The sequence below is a fragment of the Pelophylax lessonae genome (genome assembly GCF_965119305.1).
Source record: "Pelophylax lessonae genome assembly, chromosome: 11".
NCBI lineage: Eukaryota > Metazoa > Chordata > Amphibia > Anura > Ranidae > Pelophylax > Pelophylax lessonae.
Genome location: NC_138778.1, coordinates 162,318,707 through 162,341,256, shown reverse-complemented (window position 1 = coordinate 162,341,256; position 22,550 = coordinate 162,318,707). Strand labels below are relative to the sequence as shown.

Sequence of the window (22,550 nt, the reverse complement as noted above, 5' to 3'; positions counted from 1 at the left end):
TTTTCTCTTAAGCTCATTGACAGACGCAGTCCTCTTTGATTAATATCAGTAGGGTTATACTGCCCCCTACAGGAGTAGGACACTAGGCAGGAAAAATGTTCTGGCCACACCTTAGGGGCAGTCCCAGAGGGTATATCCTCTCTCTCCCTGCTACAGGATGTCAGTTATGTCACAAAGCAGTGTCAGAGAATTTAACCCAAGCCAACTCAAAAATAGAGGGGCTGGTACTGCGTCTGTCAATGAGCTTAAGAGAAAAAAAATCCAATTTTCTCTGTCGCTCATTGACAGACGCAGTCCTCTTTGATTAATATCAGTAGGGACGTCCCAAAGCAGTGCCACAAATGAGGGGTGGGATAACAGAAATCAAAATCCAATCCAGAAGGCCCAACCGGAGCCAACCAGAAGCATCAAGGACTCATCGAGCAAAAAGATGAGACCCAAGTGAAGAACCCAACAAACCCTCGAGGTAGACCAACGGTCTCCTCAAACAGCGGCCTGCAGGAACCTTGCGGCCAAAAGAGGCATCCGCTAATGCCAGCACATCAACCTTATAAAATTTTGTAAAGGTATGAACCGACGACCAGGTAGTCGCCTTGCAAACCTGAACCACTGACGCCTGATGGCGGAAGGCCCAGGAAGCACTAAGCGCTCCAGTGGAGTGCGCCTTAACAGGGAACGGAGGAACCCGACCCTTAATAGAATAAGCCTGTATCACCGTCTGTCTGATCCATCTAGAGATGGTCACGGCAGACGCAGGCAACCCCTTTCTAGGGCCATCCGTGATCACAAACAGTGAATCCGTCTTACGGAAAGATTCCGTGTAGTCAAGTACACCCTGATCGCCCGAACCACATCCAAGGAGTGTAACGCAAACTCCCGAGGATGACTGGGCTTAGGACACAGGGAAGGTAACACAATATCTTCATTTAGATGGAAATCTGAAACCACCTTAGGAAGGAAGGATGGATTCGGATGAAGAACCACCTTATCCCTATGAACCACCAGATATGGGGAACGACAGGACAATGCGGCCAGTTCTGACACCCTGCGTGCAGAAGTGATAACCACCAAGAAGGCCACCTTCTGAGATAAGGTAAGCAAGGGAATCTCCCTGATATTTTCAAAGGGAGGTCTCTGAAGAACCGACAACACCAAATTAAGATCCCAGGGCGGTAAGGGCGCGTGCACCGGTGGAGCCAGGTGCCGCACCCCCTGGATGAAATTCCCCACCAAGGAATGAGTACGTCCAGTGGGACTATGTCGCGGCCGACCCAGCGCGGAGCTAGGGCCTGCACGCGCTCGTAGGCCGGCTGGGGTGACCACTGGATCTCAACATCCAGCCTGTCGCCCAGCTCCAGCATAATTGCTTGAAGATCTCACAGGAACAAAAACTGGAGAGAAAAAGCTAACTAAAAAAGATTTATCTAAAAAAGCTTGCCAGGACCAGAGATCCCAGCAAGGAACTTAGGTCCTTACTCCTGACTATGCAGAAAAAACTGACATCCTGTAGCAGGGAGAGAGAGGATATACCCTCTGGGACTGCCCCTAAGGTGTGGCCAGAACGTTTTTCCTGCCTAGTGTCCTACTCCTGTAGGGGGCAGTATAACCCTACTGCTATTAATCAAAGAGGACTGCGTCTGTCAATGAGCGACAGAGAAAGACTTTTAAAAGCTTTTAAAAATGTACGTACATTCTGCTGCTTCTCCTGAGTACAGTGATACCACATGTGTGAGACTTTTTGGGAGCCTAGCTGTGTACGCGACCCCGAAAACCAATCCCCATCTTCAGGTTTTCTAATGGCGTAAATTGCTGATTTTACCACTGCGCTACCTTTCACAGTTTCAGAGGCTCTGACATTTCAATATAGCACAACCCCCCCCCCCCCCAAATGACCCCATTTTGCAAAGTAGACACTCCAAGCTATTAGCTGAGAGGCATGGTGAGTCCATGGAATAGTTTATATTTTGCCACAAGTTTCAAGAAAATTATTTTTTTTTTTTCTTTGGTTTTTTATACAAAGTTGTCAGTAGATGATATAATACTCACACATGCTATGGGTATATTTTTGCAATGACACCCCAAAATACATTCTACTGCTTCTCCTGAGTACAGGGATACCCCATGTGTGAGACTTTTTGGCAGTCTAGCCGCGTACAGGACCCGGAAAACCAATCCGCACCTTCTGGCTTTCTAAGGGTGTAAATTGTTGATCTCACTCCTTACTACCTATCACACTTTTGAAGTCCATGAAATGCCAAGATGGCACAAACCCCCCCCCCCCAAATGACCCCATTTTGCAAAGTAGACACTCCAATCTATTTGCTGAGAGGCATGGTGAGTATTTTGCAGCTCTCATTTTTTTGGGAAAATTAAGAAAAAACAGGAAAATGCATCTTTTTTCTTCTTTTTTCAAATTCCGAAACTTTGTGACAAAAAGTGAGATCTGCAAAACACTCAACGTGCCTCTCTGAAAATAGCTTAGGGTGTCTACTTTCCGAAAAGGGGTCATTTGGGGGGGGGGGGGGGGGGGTTGTGCTGTCTTGGCATTTCATGGCCTCCGAAACTGTGATAGGTAGTCAGGAGTGAAATCAACAATTTTCGCCCTTGGAAAGCCTGAAAGTGGGGATTGGTTTTCGGGGTCCTGTACTCGGCTAGACTGCAAAAAAGTCTCACACATGGGGTATCCCTGTACTCAGGGTATCCCTGTATCCCTGTACAGCAGAATGTATTTTGGGGTGTCATTTCACATATACCCATGGCATGTGTGAGCAATATATCATTTACTGACAACTTTGTGTAAAAAATAAATAAATATATATATATATAAATATATATATATTTCCCGGAACTTGTGGCAAAATATAAAATATTCCATGGACTCACCATGCCTCTCAGAAAATAGCTTGGGGTGTCTACTTTCCAAACGGGGTCATTTGGTGGGGGGGGGGGGGGGCTCCGAAACTGTGACAGGTAGTTCAGAGGTGAAATGCACAATTTTCGCCATTAGAAAACCTGAGAGTGTTGATTGTTTTTTGCGGTCCTGTACACAGCTAGGCTCCCAAAAAGTCTCACACATGGGGGAATCCCTGTACTCAGGGGAAGCAGTAGAATGTATTTTGGGGTGTCATTACACATATACCCATGGCATGTGTGAGCAATTTATCATTTAGTGACAACTTTGTGTTAAAAAAAAAATTTAAAAAAAAAAACGGAATTTTTGTAAAATCTTACCTGTAAAATTCCTTTCTCTGAGTCCTCCGCCCACTTCATATTCATCACCAATGGGGTTATGTCCTCTATTCCGTAGGAGTAGCTAGGCAATAGAATATGTTAGTACAAAGACTTTTAACATATCCCACCCCCAGGGGGTGGTCCCCTCAGTACATAACCCTCCACTTCCTGTATCCAACTCAGTTTCAGTGGAATAGCAGTAGAGAGTACATCAAAACCCCAAAAGAGGGGCGGGGGCGGCGACTGTCGGAGGACTCAGAGAAAGGAATTTTACAGGTAAGATTTTACAAAAATTCAGTTTTCTCTTACGTCCTCCGACAGTCGCCGCCCACTTCATATTCATCACCAATGGGGATGTCCCAAAGCAGTGTAAACATGAGGGGTGGGAAGAACGCAGCCGCGCCCAAGGCAACGCCGTCTCCCCATCAGAGAAAGGAACCTTACCAAAGGAAGGAAACCAGTTGGGCATAAGAACAAAGCACTCGCTCAACAGGAGCAAGAAAACCCAGGGAAAAAACAAATATCCAAAAAGCCAAAGAACCCGTAACAAGGGCTCTAGGGAACTGCCGCACTAAGAACCTTGCGGCCAAAGGAAGCATCAGCCGATGCCTGAACATCTACTCTGTAGAATATCGTGAAAGTGTGTACGGTCGACCAAGTCGCCGCCTTACACACCTGGGACACAGAGGCCCCATGACGACAGGCCCAAGACGTACTCAGAGATCTGGTAGAGTGCGCCTTCACAGGTACAGGGGGAACTTTCCCCTTCAAAGCATAGGCCTGATCAATGGTCTGTCTGATCCATTTGGCGATTGTAGAAGCCGACGCCGCCATGCCCTTCCGAGGACATTCCGGAAGGACAAACAAGGCATCCGACTTGCGAAAAAACTCAGTCGATTTGAGATAGACTCTAATCGCCCGGACAACATCCAAGGAGTGAAGCAACACCTCCGTCGGATGCTTCGGCTTCGCGCAAAGCGAAGGTAGGACAATGTCCTCATTGAGATGAAAGTCCGAAACCCTTTTTGTAAGAAAAGAAGGGTTAGGTCGCAAGACCACCTTGTCCAAATGCACAACCAGATACGGAGACTTGCAGGACAAGGCTGCCAGCCCCGACACTCGACGAGCCGAGGTGATAGCCACCAAAAAGGCGACCTTCTTGGATAACAAAGACAGCGAGATCTCCCTGATCCTTTCAAAAGGAGCACGCTGCAATACTGATAGAACTAGATTCAAGTCCCAAGGGGGAAGAGGGTCCCTCCCAGGAGGGATCAGATGACGTACCCCCTGCACAAAAGTGCTAACCAAAGAATCAGATGCCACAGGCCGTTGAAAAAGAACGGCCAAAGCAGACACCTGACCCTTGATCGTGGCCAGCGCCAGACGCTGGTCAACACCCGTCTGAAGGAAGGGCAACACCCTAGACACCGAATAAGTGTCAGGAGAGAAACCCCTGGATTCGCACCAGGCAAAATACGCCTTCCAAGTACGGTAATAAACCTTCCCCGAGGAAGACTTCCTCGCATTTATTAAGGTGTGAATGACCTCAGGGGAAAGACCCCTGTTCTTCAGGACCTCGGTTTCAACAGCCAGGCCGTCAAAGCCAGCGATTGTAAAGCAGGATGGAAGATCGGTCCTTGCGACAGAAGATCTTCTCGAAGAGGCAGACGCCACGGGGCGTCGATTGCCAGATTTACGAGGTCTGCGTACCAGGACCGGCGAGGCCAGTCCGGTGCCACAAGAATCACCGTGGTCGGTTCCGCGTGTAACCTGCGAAGGAACCTGGACAGCAATTGAATCGGTGGGAACGCATACATCAGTTGGTACTGATGCCACGGGGCAACCAACGCGTCCGACGCGTCTGCCCGAGGATCGCGCGTCCTTGCCACGAACCGTGGTACTTTGTTGTTCAGACGAGACGCGAACAGGTCTACCTCCGGAAGACCCCACCTCGCGCACAACATCTGGAAGACAGCCGGGTGAAGGGACCATTCCCCCTGGTCCAGGGTCTGGCGGCTCAGATAATCCGCCTGCCAATTTTCCACCCCCGGAATGTGAACTGCCGATATTGCCGGGACATGCGTCTCGGCCCAAGACAGAATCGCGGCCACTTCTCGAGCCGCCCGGGCACTCCTGGTGCCCCCTTGGTGATTGATGTAAGCCACCGCCGTGGCATTGTCCGTCTGCACCCGAACCGGGTAGCCGTGAAGATTGTCCGTCCAACGACGAAGACAGAGGAGTATCGCTCGCAGTTCCGGAACGTTGATCGGAAGGGAGGATTCCTCCGTCGACCAAACACCCTGGGCGGACAGAACGCCCAGAACACCACCCCAGCCCGACAGGCTGGCGTCCGTGGTGATCACCGTCCATGAAAGGGGACGAAAAGACTTGCCCCCCGATACTGAGGGGGATTGAAGCCACCACAGAAGATCCCTTCTGGTCTGAGAACTCAATGACATCTGGAGATCCAGAGACTGCGGACGCCCGTCCCACTTGGACAATATCTCCGCTTGGAGATCCCGTGTGTGAAACTGGGCGAAGGGAATTGCCTCGAAAGCCGAGACCATCAATCCCAGACACCGCATGCACGTCCGAATGGACGAAGATGGAACGTCCCTGAGGGACCTGACTGCCTCCTGAAGAGCTGCGAGTTTTTCTTCCGGCAGGAAGACCTTCGCCTGGACAGATTCCAGAATCATACCCAGGTAAGAAATCCGAACCGATGGGCACAATGTCGACTTTGGAAAATTGATCGTCCAACCAAACTCCTGCAGAGTCTGCAACGTGACGGACAGATCCTTCTCCAGACTCTGGCTGGTCGCAGACCGAACCAGAATATCGTCCAGATACCCCAGAACCGAAATGCCCTGGGCCCTCAACAAAGCCAGAACCGGTGCCAGCACTTTGGTGAACACCCTCGGAGCCGAGGCGAGACCAAAAGGCAACGCCACAAATTGGTAATGATCTTCCGCTATGGCGAATCGAAGGTACCTCTGGTGACCCTCGAAAATCGGGATGTGAAGATACGCATCCTTCAAGTCGATGGAAGCCATGAACTCCCCCGGAACCAGGGCAGCCACCACCGACCACAGGGATTCCATGCGGAACTTGCGCACCCGCACAAAGCGGTTCAGCGCCTTCAAGTCCAGAATCGGACGCACCTTGCCCTCCTTCCTGGGCACGGTGAGCAGATTGGAATAGAACCCTCGAAATCTGTCCCGATGAGGCACCGGGACCACCACTCCCTGAGCCCTCAGGTCCTGCACCGCTAGATGCAGGTCCCGCAAACGCTCCGGGGATAACAGAAGACTTGAGGGAAAAAATCTGCTCTCCGGCCGAGAGAGAAACTCGATCTAGTAGCCAGATCGAACGATTTCCTGTGATTCGGGTGAGGGCGCCCCTTCAGGCCGCACTGTTGTGGGCCGCAGAACCGGATTGGCCGGACTTTTGCTTACCTGCCCACGGCTTCTTGCGGGAGTCTTGACCCTTGGACGGCTTGCCCCTATAGTGTGACCGAAAGGCACGAAAGGACCCCTGAGGGGGCCGAAAGAAAGCATTCTTTTTTCCCAGGAGCCGTCTTAGTCTTGTGGGATTGAGATAAGAGCGTGCTCTTACCCCCCGTGACCCCTTTAATTAGGGCATCCAGGGATTCGCCAAAAAGGCGAGAACCATCAAAAGGCAGATTGGCCAAGGTCTTACGTGAAGATTGATCCACAGACCAACACTTCAACCAAACCAGGCGGCGAGATAACACCGCCACACTGTGTACACGTGCAGCCAACGGAACCATATCCAGGTCCGCATCACACAAATACATGACACCCTGGTGGATTTGATCCACCATATCCAAAGTCGCCTGGGGGGCAGAATCAGCCACCAGGACACGCCTAAGCACCTGCGTCCAGCTCGCGACCGCCTGGGCCGCCATAAGTGAAGCAAATAAAGCTTTCAACATAGAACCCATAATAGAATAGGTACGACGGGCAAGGGACTCCATCCTCTTGTCCGTGGCATCCCGGAACACCGGGGTGTCTTCAGCAGGAATCGCAGTGGACTTGTTCAAAACTGCTAACGCATGGTCCACCGGAGGTGGGACACACCAACGCCCATCAGTAGCGGGCGTAAAAGGATAGCGCAGCTTAAACTTACTCGGTACAGCAAAAGGTTTGCGTATATTACGCCATCGTTCTTTCACAGCGCGCCGAAAATCATCAGTGCATGGAAACATCTGCGATGATTTGCGCCTTTTCTGCGTCCCATAAGCCGCCAAGGCAGCTGGAGGACATGTTTCCTCCTCCAAACGCAGAGTTTGCTTGATAGAAGCAACCAATTCATCCAGGTCCAGGGAGGAACGAGACCCCGATAAGGAGATCTCTGCCACAGCAGCCCCAGTACCATCACCCTCTGAATCAGAGGAAATTGAAACTCTGGGCCTTTTAGAGGATTGAGCAGCCACCAGCATTTGCACCTGAGTCGCAAGGCTAGCCACAATCGCAGCCAAATCCCCCCCGGGGGGGGGGGGGGAAACCGCAGTCCCCTGGCTTCCCACTAAATTGGCAGGAAACTTGCATTCCTGAGAATCCATGCCCCTGTAGTAGCAAAAATAAATGGGTGACCGCCCCTTTAAGAGAGCGCTGCGATCGTAGCCCACTCACACTAAGCACCCTACACAAGGGACCCCCACAGGGACAAGTAATCAAGGCAGGATACAGGGAATAGAGAGAAATGAACCTGGAGAGATCGGTGCTGCTGCTGCTGCCTGCGGTGCTCCTGAAGGAAAGGAAGTGCTGGCATACAGGGCGCTCTATTAAAGCCTATGGAGGCTACAAGAAAATGGCCGCCATGCATGTAAAACATGCGGCCGGAGCGATCGCAGCCAAAATGGCGCCGTTTTGGCGCCGAAACCGCCGCTCCCACACCCCATGAGGGTGAAGTAAAACACACCATCTGCCCAAAAAAGGAACATGGTAAACCGCCGCAGCGGCGCTGTAATGTGCCCCAAGCATGAGAAACTCAAGCCCCACAGCACACAGCCGTTCACACAGACAGAAAACTGACACAGAGTGCAGCCAGCCCCCCCTCCTGCAGCCCACAGCATGCAATGTGAGAGATAGGGAAAACGTAATAGTGTGAACACAGGGCAAGGTACACAGTCCCAGACTGACACCCCCCAGACAGACAGGTCCCCACATAAATGCACTTACCTCTTACATGGTGTGGGGGACCCGCACAGGCGAACAAACCGCTGCACATGAGGCAGGGAGAGTCGCATCCAGGACGCATCAGAAGGTGGGTTGAGAAACCGCACAGCGTCCGGTGAGGTAGCCACCTCACCTAGCATCCCTGCACGGAACAGGGATGGGTCGTTCAGATAACTCAGGAGCGATACCTGACTGAACGCTCGATGGCGGGCTGAGAAACCACTGACCCACAGCCTGCTACCAGGGGGGTCAGCCCGAGACGCAGCCCGCATGATCCTCTTCTTCCGAAGAACTAACTAACGCTGGTAAAATAACAGCTAACAAGAAAGAGAGAAAAAACTCAAATAAAATCCAAAGAAAGGAAAGAGAGCTGAGACAAGGTGCCCCAGCACAGAAACTTCCAGCTACTCCTGACAGCTAGACAAATGAAACTGAGTTGGATACAGGAAGTGGAGGGTTATGTACTGAGGGGACCACCCCCTGGGGGTGGGATATGTTAAAAGTCTTTGTACTAACATATTCTATTGCCTAGCTACTCCTACGGAATAGAGGACATAACCCCATTGGTGATGAATATGAAGTGGGCGGCGACTGTCGGAGGACGTAAGAGAAAAATGTAATTTTCCCAAAACTTGTGGCAAAATATAAAATATTCCATGGACTCACCATGCCTCTCAGCAAATAGCTTGGGGTGTCTACTTTCCAAAATGGGGTCATTTTGGGGGGTTTTGTGCTATCATGAAATTTCATGGCCTCCGAAACTGTGATGGGTAGTGAAATCAAAAATTTACGCCATTAGAAAACCTAAACATAGTGATTGATTTTCGGGGTCCCGTACACAGCTAGGCTCCCAAAAAGTCTCACACATGGGGCATCCCCATACTCAGGAGAAGGGGCAGAATGTATTTTGGGGTGTCATTCTACATATACCCATGTCATGTGTGAGAAATTTATCTTTTAGTGACAACGTTGTGTAAAAAAAAAAAAAAAAATTGTAATTTTCCCAAAACTTGTGGCAAAATTTAAAATATTTCATGGACTCACCATGCCTCCCAGCAAACAGCTTGGGGTGTCTACTTTTCAAAATGGGGTCATTTGGGGGAGTTTTGTGGAATCTTGACATTTCAGGGCCACCTAAACCGTTATAGGTAGTGAGAAAATGCAATGAAAAATGTACGCCCTTTAAAATTCTGATGGTGGTGAGTTGTTCTCGGGCTCCCGTACACTGCTAGGCTCCCAAAAAGTCTCACATATGGGGTATCCCTGTACTCAGGAGAAGCAGCAGAATACATTTTGGGGTGTAATTACACATATACCCATGGCATGTGTGAGCAATATATCATTTCAATGACAACTTTGTGTAAAAAAAAAACTATTTTTTTTAGTCATTTTTCAAACACCTGTGACAAAAAAATGAAATATTCAATGAGCTCAACATGCCTCTCAGAACATTCCTTATGATTTCTACTTTCCAAAAAGTGGTAGTTTGGTGGGGTTTTGTACTGCCCTGCCATCAGAAATTAAAGCTGCGTAAATTTCAGTATTTGCACCATAGTTTGCAAATGCTATAACTTTTGCGCAAACCAATAAAAATACACTCATTGAATTTTTTTTTGTCAAAGACATGTAGCTAAATATATTTTGGCCAAAAAAATTTACATAAATTGAGTATATTGGATATTTTTTTAAAGACAAAGTTGAAAATGTAATTTTTTCGCAAAATTTTCGCTCTTTCTTTATTAATATTGCAAAAAATAAAAAGCGCAGAGGTGATCAAATGCCACCAAAAGAAAGCTCTGTTTGTGGGGAAAAAAAAGGACGTACATTTTGTTTGGGTACAGCATTGCATGACCGCGCAATTGTCAGTTAAAGTCACAAAGTGCCAAATTGAAAAAAGGGGTCTGGTCAGGAAGGGGGTAAAATCTTCCGGGGCTTAAGTGGTTAAAAGATTTTGAAAATTGTGATGTTCATTCTAAGCAAAAACATTGTGATTCTCATGTTTGCCAGAATCGTGCAGCTCTAGTTCTACGGCACAGACACGGCCAAGAGAGAGGACTAAACAATACCCAAAGACCGCAGTTGTCCGATCTCAGTAAGGATACATCTGTGGAGGAGGGGTGGGATCTGTTAGGCCAGGGTGTAGGCAGGTGCAGTCTGTACTCCCCACTTCAGGGGGTGCTTGACCGAGACGGTGATGCAGATGGGGAGGAGGAACGTTTGGAGGAACTTGGTTCCTCCATGACTTCCTGAGGTCACAGGGAGACAGCTGTCTGATTGGACTCTGGCAGCATCTTGGGTTGGGCAGAGTCTAAGACCCTGGCTCCCCAGTTTGGTGCACTTTTATGTGAGTGGCTAGCGTAGGGACAGGACCCCATTTAACAGGAACAGTGTTTAGAGGTAGGGAAAGGTTCCAGAGGAGTAGAGAAAGTGTAGGGACTACGTCCAACTCTCTTTAGAAAGCCTCCCCTATGGGTGTGGACCAGCCAGGCCACATTCTGCTCCTCGTTGGAGACGCTGTTGGCATCTTCAAGTCTTAAGACCGCTGTCACTCTTTGTAAGTGGCTCCAGGCGGGTGCGCCTACCCACCAAGACCTGATTAAGTTGTGTTGAACCTATTCTACAATATGACTTAGTTGCCTGAATTGGACTCTATGTGTTTACTGCCCGCCACACCACCCTGCACCTTGGTCACAATGGGAAGGGGCAAAAAGAATACCTGCACTTTGTATAAATGTGTACCTATTCTTTAAAGTGTCACTAAACCTAATTAAAAAAACCTAAAGTGATATTAAACCTTTGTTTTTATTAAAATAAATATCAAACACATCTATACTTGCCTGCTATGTGCAATGCTTTTGCAAAGAGCACCCCCGATGCTCTTCTTCTGGGGTCGCCCGCCGGTGCCCCAGTCCCCTCCTCTTTGCCGCTTTCCATGAGGGCACCCATGCTTACTCACTCCCTAGCTCACACCTGGCCCTGCCCCTGCTCCCATGTCACAACATTGCTCCTGCTGCTATCAATCTGCCCAATGAGGAGGGAGGCAGCTGCAGAAGCCACTGCTCTCGTGCACATCGCTGGATCGCAGGTAAGAAAAACGGGGGGGGGGGGGGGAGCTGCAGCACAGAAGGTTTTTCACCTTAATGCATAGAATGCATTAAAGTTAAAAAACCTTCAGAACCACTTTCATAACTTGATTGTTAGTCATTGTTGTCCATTCTAAAGCAAGCATTGCACATCACATCTATAAAACAAAAATGCATTTAAAATCTCCTAACCCCTGATAAGGTAGTCTACTTTCGCTCTACGTGGTCCTACTGCATGTGAAAATGTACCACCTTTTGTAATTTGCAAATCCCAGGAGGCATCGGGAGCAGAACATGTAATTCTTGCCTAGGGGAGAATGGAGGACAACATACAAAATAAAAAAGCAAAATGCCCAATTGAGAAAATCTCCACCACACAGCTTTGATACTGGTCCCTTCTGGCAGAGGCTTGGGAAAGGTACAAGCCTAAAGAAAAAAATGTGCAGTAGTAGCAGTAGGGCACACTGAGAGTTGGGATTTGAAATTTAACATATATTCAAAAGTCAGGACTACCCCTGGAATTCAGATACAACTGGAGACCTTGGTAGCATCTTGATGACATTTTCTTAGTTTGTGGTTAAATTCTAGTTGTTGCAGAAACAATACTTTACCAGTAGGAGGCGATGATGTTTTATGAAAGTCTCAGTCAATAATGGCTGCTGCCTTTATCTTTTTTCTGCAAGTTCCAAAGGAATCGAACAGCAGTTATAGAATTGTATAGAAGTATTTTATTAATACCTGTTAGGAAAGTTAAGCGGAGTTCCACCCATTTATTACGTTGAGATGAACGTAATCCCCTTTAAATATGCTTTTACCAATGAAAACTATTTTTTTTTTCTTTTTTGTAAGGAAATACTGTTTTACTTCTTTATTCATCCGCACTTGCGGTTCCTGCTGCGATTACATCACTCGGGGATTCGCAAGGGCTCCTGGGATAGTGGTGTCACGTATCCCAGCAGCCCTAGTGACGAAATCTCGCGTTATTTCCAGACCGGCACCAGCTGTTCTCGGGGATGTATTTTATTCAGTCCGCGCTCCGCCCCGCCTCCTCTTAGTGAGCGCGGACTGAAAGCATTACATTCCGTAGAATGAAGAAAGATGGTATTTCCTTACAAATAAGAAATACATAGTTTGCATAGGTAAAAGCATATTTAACCACTTAAGCCCTGGAGGATTTGGCTGCTCAAAGACCAGGCCCTATTTTGCGATTCGGCACTGCGTGACTTTAACAGACAATTGCGCGTTCGTGCGACGCTGTACCCAAATGAAATTGACGTCCTTTTTTAACCACAAACAGAGCTTTCTTTTGGTGCTATTTGATCACCTGTGCGATTTCAATTTTTTGCGCTATAAACAAAAAAGAGTGTCAATTTTGAAAAAACAACAATATTTTTCACATTTTTTTATATGAAATTCCCCCCCAAAAAATGTAAAAATCAAAATTTAACATTTTAGGCCAATTTGTTTTCTGCTACATATTTTTGGTAAAAAAAAATCGCAATAAGCGTATTTTGATTGGTTTGCGCAAAAGTTATTGCGTTTACTAAGGGAAAGATTTATGTCATTTTTAATGTTTTTTTTTTAACTAGTAATGGCGGCGATCTGCGATTTTTTTCTTTTTTTTTTTTTTGCGGGACTGCGACAGATCAGACCCCTGACTAACATTTTTGACACTTTTGGGGGTACCAGTGACATTACTACAGTAATCAGTGCTATACATATGCACTGTTACTGTAAAAATGACACTGGCAGGGAAGGGGTTAACTTTATTAGTGATCAAGGGGTTAAGTGTGTCCCTAGGGGCGTGATTTTAACTGTAAAGGGGTGTGGCTTTTGATGTAACCACAGAGACATATGATCGTACATAGCAGGATTGTATGATCTCTGCAGTTACACCAGGGAGAATGACAGACGGCTTTGTTTACATTAGCCGCCTGCCTTTCTCTCTCTCCAGCGGGAGATCGCGAGTGACCGGCGGACATCGGAGCCGCCAGTCACTCGCGCGGGGATCCCAGTGAACGATAGGGGGCGGGAGCTCGCCCCCTATTGGCTCGCGGGCGAGTGACGTACCGGTACGTCACTTTGCCCAGGAGGGGCTGACTGCCGCCGTATATAGTTGTGCGGCAGTCGGCAAGTGGTTAAAGGGGATTATGTACATCTCAACTTATTAAAATGTGTGGAACTCCGCTTTAATCTCTAAGTTTTCTTGCTTAGGCTGTCACTTGTTGGGGATTGTTTGTGGATTTTATAGTCGCAGTAAGTTTTATAGAGCAAAACTTCACTGTAATTATAGAGCAAAACTAAGGAATATTAGAACGTCACTCGCCCACGAGCCTCTAGGGGGCAAGTGTGCACCGCCGGAGACGCGCTCCCGCCCCGCTCGTTCCCTGACATCCCTGCGCGAGTGACCGGCGGCTCCGATTTGTCCGCCGGCCATTCGCGATCTTCCGCTGGAGAGGGAGAAAGGCAGTAAACACAGCCGTCCGTCATTCTCCCTGATGTAACTGCAGAGACTATATGATCCTGCTATGTAGGATCGTATGTCTCTGTGGTTACATCACTAGCCACACCCCCCACAGTTAGAAACACGCCCCTAGGGATACATTTAACCCACTGATCACCAATAAAGTTAACCCCTTCCCTGCCAGTGTCATTTTTACAGTAACAGTGCATATGTATAGCACTGATTACTGTAGTAATGTCACTGGTACCCCCAAAAGTGTCAAAAATGTTAGTCAGGGGTCCGATCTGTCCGCCGCAATGTCGCAGTCCCACAAAAAAAAAATCACAGATCGCCGCCATTACTAGTTAAAAAAAAAAACAATAAAAATTACATAAATTACATAAATCTTTCCTGTAGTTAGTAAACGCAATAATTTTTGCACAAACCAATCCAAAAATGCTTATTGCAATTTTTTTTACCAAAAATATGTAGCAAAAACCAAATTGGCCTAAAATGTTAAAAAATTTTGATTTTTACTTTTTTTTGGGAATTTCATATAAAAAAATGTGAAAAATATTGTTATTCAAAATTTACGCTCTTTTTTTGTTTATAGCGCAAAAAATAAAAATCGCACAGGTGATCAGATACCACCAAAAGAAAGCTCTGTTTGTGGGAAAAAAAGGACATCAATTTCATTTGGGTACAGCGTCGCACGACCGCGCAATAGTCTATTAAAATCACGCAGTGCCGAATCGCAAAATAGGCCCTGGTCTTTGAGCAGGAAAATCCTCCGGGGCTTAAGTAGCTAAGGGTCTTGGCAATCTTCTTATTGCCTAGGCCATCTTTATGTAGAACAAAAATTCTTTTTTCAGATCCTCAGAGAGTTCTTTGCCATGAGGTGCCATGTTGAACTTTCAGTGACCAGTATGAGAGAGTGAGAGCAACAACACCAAATTTAAAGCGGAGTTCCACCCTAAAATTAAACTTACCTCCATCTTCATGCCCGGGGTCACCTGAAAAACAAATGGATAATCGCAATTTTTTTTTTTTTTTACTTACCTTGTTTAGAAGAAAATATACTTACCTTACTTCCTCTTCCTCCCCTTGGCGGCCACGGCGAGTCGTCACTTCCTGGCTTGCAATGATTCCTGGGAGCTGAACGTCATCGCTCCCAGGAATCAATGCGCCTGCACCGGCCCCGACATCCGTTCCGGTGCAGGCGCCGTCATACCTTGCTAAACAGCTTCTGGGCGTGCCCAGAAGCTGTGCAGGGATGACGCTGCGACATCGGAAGCAATGGCGGGGCCGGTGCAGTGCATCGTGGGACCGAAGAAGACGGAAGAGGACACAGAAGAGGATCGCGCTGGCTTCAAGCTGCCCACACCTGAGATGGCAGCGCTGGACAATACATTTTCAAGGTAAGTATTTCTTCTAAAAGGTAAGTGCAACCCGGGACAGATCAGAGGCTATCCATTGTGGAATGCACTAGCCCTGACTGTCCCGGGGGTATTTTTATAAAAAAAAAAAAAAACGTTCCCAGGGTGGAACTCCGCTTTAACACACCTTCTCCCCATTCACACCTGAGACCTTGTAACACTAACGAGTCACATGACACCGGGGAGGGAAAATGGCTAATAGTGCCCAATTTGGACATTTTCACTTAGGGGTGTACTCACTTTTGTTGCCAGCGGTTTAGACATTAATGGCTGTGTGTTGAGTTATTTTGAGGGGACAACAAATTTACACTGTTATACAAGCTGTACACTCACTACTTTACATTGTAGCAAAGTGTCATTTCCTCAGTGTTGTCACAGGAAAATATATAATAAAATATTTACAAAAATGTGAGGGGTGTCCCCACTTCCAGACCTGCAGTTATCAAATGCCAGTTGGAATTTGAATTTGTTTTCTGGCTAACTGACATCGCTAACACAGATATTTTTATCCCTGTCTGAGACTTGAATATGAAACTCAGACAGCTGAAAATAAAGACCCCTATCCTTGTTAAATCTTTATTAAACTCATTATAGAAAAAAAAATAAGAAAAATCTGATTGCATCCAATCTGATCAAATAAAATCTAGCATCTCTGATTGTTTTTTAGAGGCTAAACCATATCTTGATATACTGTATGTAGAAATCTATATATATATCTATATATTATGTAGCAATTTCCATCCAGGATTCTTTGTTAAATTTTCCCAGACCAAACTAATCCATCTGTTAAAGCAGTATACAGGGGTGAATTTTTCCTGTGTTTACCTTTGCAAAGCCTGGGTAAGGTTTCCATGGCAACCACGGAACACTATGACGTCCAATAGCAGCTCCAGCTGAGAGGTTATAAAACCAACTGCCTCTCACTGCTTCTGCCAGACGACTCTGACCTCCGTGCAGTGCAGACCGTTTTTGATGCATTCTAGAATGACATTCAGAAAGCTTGTTAGTATTTTGCTGTTTTTCATCTGTTGGCAGATCACAGAAGTGAATGCTTACGTTCTTCCAGAAAAGGATGCCCACGTTCTTCCAGAAAAGGAAGAAACAGATGAAAAGCTTTTATGCCCGTCTAGTGTGATTTATGAAAGTGTGGCCTATGCCGCTGACATGACCATAGAACTACTTTGTAAATGCAGGCTAGAGACACCCGTTTACTGGTTCTATAAAAAATCCATGAACAGTGCAGAAACTCGGATGCTGACCCCAGATGGAACACAGAAGTCTCTTCATGTGGAGTCAAAGATCACCACTAAAGTGTACAACGTCATCATACACAAGGCCCGCGTAGAAGACTCAGGACTTTACATTTGTGGAAATGGCGATGGTACATTCTACTGGGGTTACAACGTTGATGTGCAGGATACCTCAAATGCTTATGTGGCATTTGAGGAGCACCACCAAGATCCCCAACCAGACCTGAAAACTGAGCACCTGACAACCTTCACCGCCTTCTGGAAATGGGAAAAGTGTGACCGCTGTGATGCGCTCGCAGAACAAAGAAAGATAGGCTTTTGCTATGTCAGTAGTGCCTATCTTGACCCAAGGTACATGCTCTCAGAGAGCGGCGTTGTTCCCTGCGGCTCACATGGGGTTCCTGACAACCTGCGAAAGGAACTTTCCGATCGGGGACCAGAAATATTTATCAGGAAATGTCAGATCCCCTGCCACATAAGGAATCCAGGGGTGTTAGGCACCATCAAACACTGGATACACAAAATAGGCAAGATTAAGGATTATATCCCATTCCTCTCCAGGGCTCCGACTGAAAAACTTACATACACCTTGGGGAGCAGCCTTACTCTTTCCTGCCCAGGTGCCCAACCAGAAGATGCCGTTGCCTGGGATAAGGGCAAAATAAGACTCTACAAATTAGACTATTTGATTGGCCAAGAGAAGGCGACACGTATCTACATAGATCACGGCAATAATCTGAACTTCCGCTATGTCCGGTACAGCGACCAAGCAACATATTACTGTTGGCTCCAAGGGAAGCTTAAAGCTGGCGTCAAGCTGGTCATTCAAGCGGACCCAGCAGAAAAGCGAACGGCCTCTCATCCCGACTCCATCTTCGCGATGAAGTTTATTGGTATCAGTTTTGCCGTCTTTTTTCTTATTTTTGTGATGGTCCATTGCATAAAATGCAGTGCCTATAATTTTAAGTGTTCGCCATGCATAGCAGATATGGTGTAATGACTCGTTCACGGGTCACAAGAAGATGATAAAAACAGGCGGATGAAGTTTTTATTTTTTGTGCTATAAACAAAAAAAGACCGACAATTTTGAAAAAGAGAGATAGGGATGGACAGAGAGAGAGAGAGAAAGGGGGAGGGGGGAAACAAGGGGGGAGACAAGGGGGGAGGGGGAGAGAAAAGGGGGGAGAAGGGGGAGGGGGGAGAGATGGGGGAGGGGGGAGAGAAGGGGGGTGGGGAGGGGAGAGAAGGGGGGAGGGGGGAGAGAAGGGGGAGGGAGAAGGGGGGTGGGGAGGGGAGAGAAGGGGGGAGGGGAGGGGGAGAGAGAAGGGGGGAAGGGATGGAGAGAGAGGGGGGGTGGAGAGAGAGAGAGAGAGGGGGAGGGATGGAGAGAGAGAGAGAGAGAAAGAAAAGGGGGTAGAGAGAAGGGGGGGGAGAGAAGGAGGGGAGAGAGAAGGAGGGGAGAGAGAGGGAAGCAGGAAGAGAGAGAGAGAGAAAGCAGTGATCAAATGCCTGCTCCATCATAAAAGACATGAAGGGAGACTTACCCCAGATTGGGGGGGGGGGGGGAGGAGGTGGTGAACCGCAAACTGTTGCTGAAATTAGAGGAGAATATGCAGGACATAGGGAAATGGATCCAGGATAAACTCCCCATAAGTCTGACAAACCCAGTCCACCCCTTTAGGCCAGGAGATACAGTGTGGGTGAAAGAGTGGAACACAACCACCTTAGGGCAAAAATGGAGGGGTCCTTATACTGTTCTACTTTCAACCCCTACAGCCATTAGGGTGGTAAAGGTGACCCCCCTGGATACACCACTCCAGGGTAAAGCAAATTGCTGACCACACAGACTCCTGGCTGAGTACTTTAGATCCTCAGGACCTGTTAAAACTAAAACTGACCAGAGAAATTAGAGGGAAGAACTCCAGCCCTGCTCCCAACACATACCTGGAAGCTGTTGGGTCAATGCACGGCAGAAGAATAGGACATCTGATATCTGCAGCTCTGCTCCCAACACATACCTGGAAACTGTTGGGTCAACGCACCATAGAAGAATAGGACATTTGATATCTCCTAACTCTGCTCCAGTCACACCCGGAAGCTGACTGGTCAACGCACAGTTGAAACTGGGACTATTCACGGTTATGATGTTTGTTAGAAATGCTTTAATAAGTTTACTAGTAACCATGATGATAACCATGGTGATTATGCTGGAAATACCCGTAATGAGGGAGGGCACATCATGTGACCCATGTATCAAAAGGTAGGCCCCATAACTACCAAAATGTTGCTGTGGCATTCATATTACAAATGTGAAGGCGTGGTAACTGGTATCTGCGTGCATAATGAAACCACCTATTCAATGTGCACTGCAGAGGACCAGGTAACCTGTTATGACCCCACCTATGCAACCACCAAAACGTGGTTAGCCGCTTAGAGCTTTGGCTCCATAGGCCAGCTGATAAACTGTAAGCTTGGATTTTGCCATTAACCTCAACGGCTTCCCCAGGAGAGGCTGCGGGGGATTAGAATGGGAAAGAGGGCACCTGGCCTCCAGATAGGAAAGATAATGGATGGTCCCCTGAACATATTGCCTTCTAAAATGGTGGATAATTAACAAAACAAATTGGTAGAGTCTGACAATCCCTGTGGTACTACAGAGCCCAGGACAGTCAAGCTGCTTATTTTAGACCCCCCCCCCCCTTCTCTCCCTTTCTTCCTCTCTGTTCTTCTGTAACTAATGTGCACTAATGTGCAAGAATATGGGTGTTCTAGTAGATCCTAAGCCTAATAATAGCATGCAATTTCCAATGCAAGCAAAGTCCTTTCTTGTATTAACAGAGGCATTGACTCCAGAGAGAGAGATATCATTTTGCCCCTGTACAAATCATTAGTAAGACCTCATCTGGAATATGCAGTTCAGTTTTGGGCACCAGTTCTCAAAAAGGATATCGGGGAACTGGAGAGTGCAGAGAAGGGCAACCAAACTGATAGTAGGCATGGAGGAGCTCAGATATGAGGAAAGATTAGAGGAACTGAATTTATTCTCTCTTGAGAAGAGGAGATTAAGGGGGGATATGATCAACATGTATAAATACATAAGGGGTCTATATAGTGAACTTGGTGTTGAGTTATTCACTTTAACCACTTACCGCATTCTAACGTAACGGTACGTTGGTACACTTTGCGGGGTTATACCGGGATGATGTCTCTAGCTAGAGGCATCATCCCGGTACCGTGGTTTGAAGCCGACGGTCGGCTTTCCGTCGGTAACGACTGATGCGGCTCGGGAGCCGCTCGATCGTTACCCGGGGGGGGGCGGGAGGGGACATCCCCCCCTCCCGCCGCCTTCTGTGGCTTTGCTTGGGGCTCCCGTCCCACCAGGAGCCCCGAGCACCCAGCCGGCACGTCCGCCGGCTGGATGGAGTCCCGATGAATGCCGGAAACGGCTTTGATCGGGTCTCTGATGACGTAACCCGGAGGCGGCGTCCATGACGTCACTTCTTGGTTACTGTGCTGCAAAAGGCGGCAGATTTAAAATACGGCTGTATGCAAAAATGCCGTTTTCGGCGTTTTGCATACAGGGAAGTTTAGTGGAGGGGTCTAGGGTCTTTTAGACCCTCGATCCCTCCATAAAGTGTACCTGTCACTACATATTGGTGTCACAAGGGATGTTTACATTGCTTGTGACAGCAATAAAAGTGATCAGATTTTTTTTTTTTAAAAAAACCTGTAATAAAGTTGAAAATAAATAAAAAATAAATAGGAAAAAAAAAAATTTAGCCGCCCCCGTCACCGTTAGCTCGCGCACAAAAAAAACGTATACGCAAGTCGAGCCGCGAATGAAATCGCTGTTCAAACCCCACATGTGAGGTATCACATGTGAGGTATCACATGTGGGCAATAATTTAAAAAAAAGAGCTACACTCTACCTCTAAACTGGTAACCGTTAAATAAATTTAAAGCGTCGCAGATTGAGATCTTGACCGTAGTTTGTTGCCATCCCACGGGGGGGCGCAATTTTAAACCGTAACATGTTGGGTATCTATTTACTCGGCGTGACATCATCTTTCACAATATACAAAAAAAATGGGTTAACTTTACAGTTTAGTATTTTTTAAATGCAGTGAAATGCGATTTTTCTAATTTTTTCCCAAAAAAATGGCGTTTTAAAGACCGCTGCGCAAATACCGCGTGACAAATATTTTTGCAATGACCGACATTTTATTCTCCAGAGTCTTTGCTAAAAAAATATATATATATAATGTTTGGGGGTTCTAAGTAGTTTTCTAGGAAAAAAAGTGTCCGAAATAGGGCTGGGGCTTAAGTGGTTAAGGTCAACACAGAGGACAAGGGGGCACTCTTTACGTCTAGAGGAAAACAATTTTGTCTCCATATACGGAAAGGTTTCTTCACCGTAGAGCTGTGAAAATGTGGAATAGACTCCCTCCAGAGGGGATTCTGGCCAGCTCAGTAGATTGCTTTAAAAAAGACCTTGATTCTTTCCTAGGTGTACATACGGTAATATAAATGGGTATTATTATTTATAGGTCAAGTTGATCCTGGGAATATCCGATTGCCTCTCGGGGGGTCAGGAAGGAATTTTTTTCCCCTGCTGTAGCAAATTGGATCATGCTTTGCTGGGGTTTTTCGCCTTCCTCTGGATCAACTGCGGGTATAGGATTGTGTACATGGGATTGTATGGTTGGGTTTTCTTTGCTTTTTTTTGTTTTTTATTGGTTGAGCCAGATGGAATTGTGTCTTTTTTCATCCTGACTAACTATGTAATGAGAATACAGATAAACGTAAAGCCAGGAATGTTAATTTTGATAGATAAATGTTACAGGAAACATCTGTATGAGAAGGATATGTATTGCTTGCCAGGCTAGTCCGGGAAATATGTATCTGTGACGTAACTGTTGTTTTATATATGTGATGTACACGCTTATTTAGTCACTTGGCAAATGGGCATGAGCCGGGCTAAGTCACTCGCTAGCAAATAAAAAAGGTTTGTTTTCCTGAAGTTCGCGTCCGATTTCTATTTCTTGTTTCCAACAACTGTTTGATGCTACACCAGGAACATGATCTCCACATGGTACAGCATTAATATGACAAACAGGATTCTGAGCCAGCCGTGATGTGGCCCCAATGCCCTGGCAGTGTGGGTTGGGTACAGTCTTTCAGAGCGGCCCAGGAGGGATCTCATTTCTAGGAAACCACCTCCATTTGCAGTACAGACCAGCGATCTGTAAATCCTGGTCTGCCCTCTATAGCAAGAAGGGATGAAATTACATCACTGCTTGCTGAAGAACAGAACTAGACGAGATAGGATGTGCCAAGACCAAGACCAATGGCTGGGGAAACAGGAGGCATAGCAGCCACCGGTCTTACAAACAGGAAACTACATGGAGTTAGAGCAGAATTAAAGCAAATCCCCCATTAGTACACCCTCCTACACAAAACACTAAACAGTTATTACATTTGTAAAATTCCTTACCATTGAAGAGAAAAGTCTAACTGAGTTTTCAGGAAGTCATCTCTCTAATTCAAAAGATGCAGCATCTATTCTACCAAGGAGGGGGTGTTCTAAAATTTTGTCGGACCCATGAAAATTCCGGACCTCGTCACTTCCGGTGACGCTACGTCATAACCCAGCTGGTGCGAGCCCTGGTGTGCATGCGCACAAGACATTTTTCAAGGTCCGATGAAATTCTAAGACTTAGCGAACAGCTGATTGAGAGGAGGAGGGGCTGAGGTGGGACGCACACACCGCCGCAGCAAAATTGCTGTCACGGGCGAACCAAAGGTGCTGGAGACCCCAAAATTGTATCGCAGGTAGCCAGGACGCTCCGCTATAGCTGATAAAAATTTAGGGTCTCGGGGATGAAAGGGCGCGGAGCAGTGACCCC

At 47.0% G+C, this 22,550-nt stretch overlaps 1 protein-coding gene across 1 annotated transcript; it reads left to right on the top strand.

The window, feature by feature from the left end:
- Nucleotides 1-16,366: 16,366 nt before the first annotated feature.
- On the top strand, nucleotides 16,367-17,641 carry LOC309566700 (Ig-like V-type domain-containing protein FAM187A; the record flags this gene model as incomplete). The annotated part of the gene is made up of 1 exon (XM_082271964.1): nucleotides 16,367-17,641. The coding sequence occupies one exon, from the start codon at nucleotides 16,367-16,369 to the stop codon at nucleotides 17,639-17,641; it is 1,275 nt and encodes a 424-aa protein (XP_082128090.1).
- Nucleotides 17,642-22,550: the final 4,909 nt, after the last annotated feature.